The sequence below is a fragment of the Triticum aestivum genome, chromosome 1B, assembly GCF_018294505.1.
Source record: "Triticum aestivum cultivar Chinese Spring chromosome 1B, IWGSC CS RefSeq v2.1, whole genome shotgun sequence".
Classification (NCBI taxonomy): Eukaryota; Viridiplantae; Streptophyta; class Magnoliopsida; order Poales; family Poaceae; genus Triticum; species Triticum aestivum.
Window position 1 is genome coordinate 504,150,958 of NC_057795.1, and position 6,219 is coordinate 504,157,176.

The following is a 6,219-nucleotide window of genomic DNA, read 5'->3' on the forward strand; positions in this document are numbered from 1 at the left end:
CGATCGCCGACAACGTCGCCACCAACGAGAAGGCTGAGGAGTGGCGCCGCATCCGCGCAGAGCAGGCGGCCAAGTACGTCGACCTGTGCAGCTCCGGCAAGGAGGATTGAGCGTTGCTCGGCCTCCACGGCGTCGTCCATTTTGCCACGACCTCGCCACCGTCAGATCTGACCTCCTCTACTACTAGTTAACGTAGCATGTAGTATGATCTATGCTTAATTTGTGGATCATGTAGTATGTATGAATTCTGTAGTATGTGATGTGATGAACTATGTTTGTGCAATTTCTCCCGAGAAAGTGTTTTTTCAAATTATGCAGGTTTAGATACGGTATCTGATCGGCCGCGCATATTTTCGACCCGCAAACGCGGTCTTCGTGAAACCGCAAATGCGTTTTGCGGGTCGAATTTTTGCGGGGTCTGCTAGAGTTGCTCTTAACCCCGAGGATGAACTACTCCCTCTTCATTGTTGTGGCCGCCGGGATGATGAAGATGGCCTCCGGTTATGATTTCCCCCTCCGGCAGGGTGCCGGAACGGGGCCCCGATTGGTTTTTCATGTCTATAGAGACTTGCGGCGGCAAAACTTCTCATCTAGGGTTCTTTCTGGGGGTTTGATATTATAGGAATTTTTGGCGTCGGTCTCACGTCAAGGAGGTGCCCGAGGGGCCCACAAACTCGGGAGGGCGCGCCGCCCAGGCTTGTGGCCTCCTCGGTCACCTCCTGGCCTAGCTCCGGTGTGCTTCGGGGGTCAATTTTGGTCCACAAAAAATCACCGTAAATTTTCAGCCCATTCCGAAAACTTTTATTTCTGCACAAAAAACGACACCACGGTAGTTCTGCTGAAAACATCATCAGTCCGGGTTAGTTCTAATCAAATCATACCAAAATCATATAAAATTGTTATAAACATGACATAGATACTTTATAAATTATAGATACGTTGGAGACGTATCATCCATCAATATCTATGAAATCGAATTTATTTAACCAAAGTTCTTATATTTTGAAATTCATGTTGTCTTGAAAGACTTCAATTTTAGAATATCCATTTTTGGGTTACTGCAATGGTTGGATGATGCTGAGGTTGTGTGGAAGACAAGTAAGCACCACATCACCTAAAGCATATTCAATTTTGACATTTTCCTTCCAAAACGGAGGCCTTGACCTCCATAACGGGTTTGCTATTTCTCATGTGCCTGAAATTTCTTCGCCCGTCAGTCACTTTTTTCCTTCTTCCTTCCCTCTTGACCAGACCTCGCCAGAAAAGCTCGTCGGAGAAGAACTAGCCCCACCATCTATCTTAGGATGAAGTAATTGCCCCATTATCTATCTTAGGGGTGAGGGGATAGGGGATCGCCGAAGGTTTTCATGGGTGGTGGTGGGCTTAGATGGATGGTCGGGGCGACGACCAACAATGTCGGTGGGGGGAGGTCGAGGGGACGACGGGGCGGTGAAGCGGTGCGCGGTAGCGCCCGCCGACCGCTAGTGGTGGAGGCCGACGGTTAGGGCGGGGTAGGCTGGGGGGTCGGGAGCGGAAAGAAGGAATGGAGGTTGAAGATGAAGTGAATCTGTTTTGAACCGTTGGATTATGATCTAGTAGTTCCTGTATAAGTGACTGATGGATGGATGAAAGCATTTCAGGTACGTGACGTGTAGTCGGTCGGGTATATAAAATGCCGCAGGCGCAGCCACAACGCCAAACGCGCACGCACACACTACCATAAAAGCAGAGCCGAGCGCACGCGCGCGAAAGGAGCTCAGCGAAAGCCCCGATCGATGTTCTTCCTCATGGGCGCGGGCGCGGGCGCGGATTCGACCACGTGTCACGTCGCGGCGCACGCCCTGGCGAGCCCGGTGGCCGCCGTCTTCTTCGCCTCGGCCGTGTGCACGCTGGCCCTCGCCGTGCTCCTGGGCTCCATGCGGCTGCGGCCGCCGTGGTGGTGCGCGTGCGCGGTGTGCGAGGCGTACCTGACGGCATCGTGGACGGGCGAGTTCGACAACCTCTGCGACTGGTTCGCCCACCTGCTGCGCCGCGAGCCCGGGCGGACCGTGCACGTGCACGTCCTCGGCAACGTGCTCACCGCCAACCCGGCCACCGTCGAGCACATGCTGCGCGGCCGGTTCGAGAACTACCCCAAGGGCGCGCCCTTCTCCGCCATCCTCGCCGACTTCCTCGGCCGTGGCATATTCAACGTCGACGGCGACTCCTGGCTCTTCCAGCGCAAGCTCGCCGCCGCCGAGCTCGCGTCCCCGGCGATCCGCGCGTTCACGGCCAGCGTCGTGGCTTCCGAGCTGAGGTGCCGCCTCATTCCTCTGCTCCACTCTGCCACTGCTGGACAGGGTGGCGGGGAGAAGCTGCTCGACCTGCAGGACGTGTTCCGCCGCTTCGCTTTCGACTGCATATGCAAGATTTCCTTCGGCCTCGACCCTGGCTGCCTCGAGCTGTCTCTGCCCATGTCGGCGTTCGCCGACGCTTTCGACACGGCGTCGATGCTCTCGGCGCGGCGAGCGACGGCGCCCATGCATGTGGTCTGGAAGCTTAAGCGGTTGCTGAACATAGGGGATGAGCGGGAGCTCCGCGACGCGATCGGCCTCGTCGACGATCTTGCCACCGAGGTCATCCGGCAGCGCCGCAAGCTCGGCTCCGCTACTGCCTCGGGCGACGACCTCCTCTCGCGCTTCATGGGCTCCATCAACGATGACAAGTACCTCCGCGACATCGTTGTGAGCTTCCTGCTGGCCGGGCGCGACACCGTCGCCTCTGCTCTCACCGCCTTCTTCCTGCTCCTCTCGGACCACCCCCACGTCGCCGACGCGATCCGGGACGAGGTCTCCCGCGTCACCGCCGGAGGGAAGGACGTCGACGACCACCCCGCGATCGCCACCTCCGACAAGCTCAAGGACATGCACTACGTGCACGCGGCCCTGTACGAGTGCATGCGGCTGTTCCCACCGGTGCAGTTCGACTCCAAGTTCGCGGCCGGCGAGGACACGCTCCCGGACGGCACGCCCGTGGCCAAGGGCACCCGGGTGACCTACCACGCGTACGCCATGGGACGGATGGAGTCCGTGTGGGGGCCCGACTGCGCCGAGTTCCGGCCGGAGAGGTGGCTCCGTGACAACCAGTTCGTGCCGGAGAGCCCGTACCGGTACCCGGTGTTCCAGGGCGGCGTGCGCGTCTGCATTGGCAAGGAGCTGGCCATCATGGAGATGAAGGCGGCCATCGTGGCCGTGGTCCAGGGCTTCGACATCGAGACGGTCGGGCGGAGCTCGCGGCGGCCCAAGTTCGCGCCGGGGCTCACCGCCGCATTCGCAGGGGGAGTGCCGGTCAGAGTGCGCCGGCGAGCGCTCGCGAGCGGCTAGGTTTATAGTAACTCTTTTTTACTTAGTCAAAACGTCGCCGTGAGCCGCACGGGATGGATGGATCTATTCGTTTCATCTTTGCTTTGCAACCGCACATCGGATGTGATCGGGCGCACGCAAAGTTGTTGTAATCCACTCCTACTCGAGAGTCAAGACCAGCACCCAGCTTGGTGAGTGCGCTGGAAGGAATGAGTACTATCATAAGAGCGGATTAGGCTAAAGCTAAGTGACTTTTCCTCGGCTGCGACTTGGGCAAACGGTGCAGCCGCCGGAAATCTTTGCACCCAACTTCAACGCACAAGTTCGTGCCCCCCTCCGATGCCATTATTGATGACAGATTTCCCATCTGATTGAAAGTTAGAGAATAGATGTTCTTCAACGTGGCATTTCTAGTTATGGACAGCATCGATTCAATTATTGAGAGGTGGTCGGGCATTGATTGAATTGCAGTGTACTATTGTTGTTCGATTATGCAGATGAAGAGAATTGTGCGTTGCCAGAGGATAAACTAAGTGTGTGATCGAGATGATAAACTCTTCGGATTTACTAATTCTCATCTATTTCGTCTAGATGAGAATTAACAAAGTCTCACCTAACTCTTAGACTGTTTCATTAATCTTATTAAAAATAAAATAAAAAACATGCCTCGGTAATTCAATCTATTCTAGGGTTAGGGTAAACTCTCGCCTACAAGTTTCACGAGCGAACCCGTGGATTCGTCTCCTTCCGCATGTCGCTCCTCTGGTTAGTGGTTTAGGTTAGAGTGTTTTAGTACTCGTAGATGCGGCGCTCGGGCGGATGGTGGTGCTTTTTCTTGGAGTTTGTCTTTCGGGTTTCTATCCTCTTTGAGTTCGTCCATCTGGATGTAGTTGATGGAGCTCCGGCGTGGATTCATTCCATCTTCCTTGAGTAGTGATGTTAGAGTTTCTCGTCATGTGGCGACGTTTAGTGTCAGGTGCTTTAATTGATTCGAGGGTTCAACGATGATGACCGCGGCTCAAGGGCGCTAGTCCTTAGGGGCACGTGCACGAAAACTTTTCAGCTGTTGTCGACAAGGTCAAATCGGGCTCCAGTAGAGGAACGGCGACAACGGCGCATCGGCGGCTCGTTCCGGCAGCATTAATGGTTGTTCGGTGGTCTTGGAATTTGGATGTAATTTTGTTATATTTGAGATGCTTTGTATATGTTGATTTTTTAAATAAAAGATGAGAATTAGCTAATCCAGAAAAAGAAAATTGATAAACTCATTTGAGCACAAGGATAAGTACGTACTACGATGACTTGAGTGAGAGGGGGGCAATGCACATGTGCCGGGGGCCTCGTCGGACTGCAACTGTTGGATCCGATCCTACCTTTTCAAGTGCCATGTACGAGACCGTTCTTCCGGACGCCTTGCCAACGAATCGCTGCTGTGCGATGGCCACGCATGTGCTGCAGTCGTCTGCTAATCCATTCATTTATCACCCCCGGCCCGCCCAATGTTTCTTTTTCTTTCTTTCGAGAATCGCCCAACGTTTCGTTTCTCATGCAGACACGGACACGGGCGAGGTGGGGAGCACGTTTTGTTTGGTAGGGAAGGGGAGGGTGTACAGTCGTGGGAGTACTACTGTAGTTTTTTTTTTTGCATGGTGTACTGTAGTTCATATTCGTCACATGTGTTCGGTATCACATTCGCGTACGTACGACCGTCCAGCTGCGGTTGTACCTGCCAATCAATGCTGGTAATTAGGTGGAAATGGGTGTTTTTTATGTCAAAAAAAGAAGGTTATTTCCTCCCTTAAACTTTTAGTCACATTTTTACCTTTTTTTAGAAGAAACACGCAAGAGCTTTTCGTGCCTTCTGTATTAACTGAAGGGAATTTTATTTTTAAGACAGAAGGGAATACACTAGAAAGTCTATATATGTAGATCCGATAACATGGGATTTACTACAATCCATCCTTGCAACCGTTCACAAACCTCTAGATATCCTTAGTTTCCACATCGCAAATTTGATGTACGCGAGATACAAAACCAAAATATTTTTTGATTGCCACCATTGTCTGCCCTACCAAATTTCTCGAAATGGCCAAAACATTGGTCCTTGTTTGGCCGATTGCCAATTATTTTATGACAATGCTCCTTTAGCAACTCTTGTCTATTTTCTCTAGCCAAATTTTGTTGACTCATGGTCAAGCAAAACGCCAACCATAATAGCCTACTCAAATTTCTGGTAAGGTAAACTTGGGCAGGAATAAAAAAAAAACCTTACGTCTTCGACCATGTCAACGCTGCTTTCTTGCTACGAAGTGCCACCATCCATCTGACACACTTTCTTTTCTTTTTTCCTCCCCACCGTCTGCGTCGGGGACTATCAAAGCTTCCCCCACATCTAGTGTTTTGTCCAACAACCTTGAGGAGCAGATGCATGACCACCTTCATGAACATGTTGTCTAGCACCTTTTCGTCACGAGGCTAGGGTTTTGCCATCTAGTTGTGGCACGAGCATGGTTGTGGTTTCTGCACATGCCGCCTATGGCTTACATGTCAAAAAGCGCGTGATCAAGTTCGCCAAAGACATTGTCACACCTTCTCGTGACTGCAAGATAATATAGGGTACTCATTGTTTATCTTCAGTTCCAAGTTGAAAATTGCTCTATGTACTATTAAATATGAATATCGAGTTGATATTGGTTGAGAAATCAATTTTGTAGGTAGGAAGTTGGATTTTATGAGTACAAATGTGATTATATTGTGTTGGAAGTTTGATCTAGGCGGATTAAGTTGGCTTCTTTTATGGGTAGAATGTCAATTTTTATTAGGTTGGAGGTTGGAATTCCATTCCACATGAGATGAAACTAGGAAATGCTCTGTTTGA

The 6,219-nt window shown here is 51.8% G+C and overlaps 1 protein-coding gene across 1 annotated transcript; it reads left to right on the top strand.

The window, feature by feature from the left end:
• Positions 1 to 1,709: 1,709 nt before the first annotated feature.
• LOC123135087 (cytochrome P450 94C1) lies at positions 1,710 to 3,779 on the top strand. The gene has a single exon (XM_044554207.1). It carries the CDS (start codon positions 1,776 to 1,778, stop codon positions 3,360 to 3,362), a length of 1,587 nt encoding a protein of 528 aa, XP_044410142.1. The 5' UTR covers positions 1,710 to 1,775; the 3' UTR covers positions 3,363 to 3,779.
• The last annotated feature ends 2,440 nt before the right edge of the window (positions 3,780 to 6,219 follow it).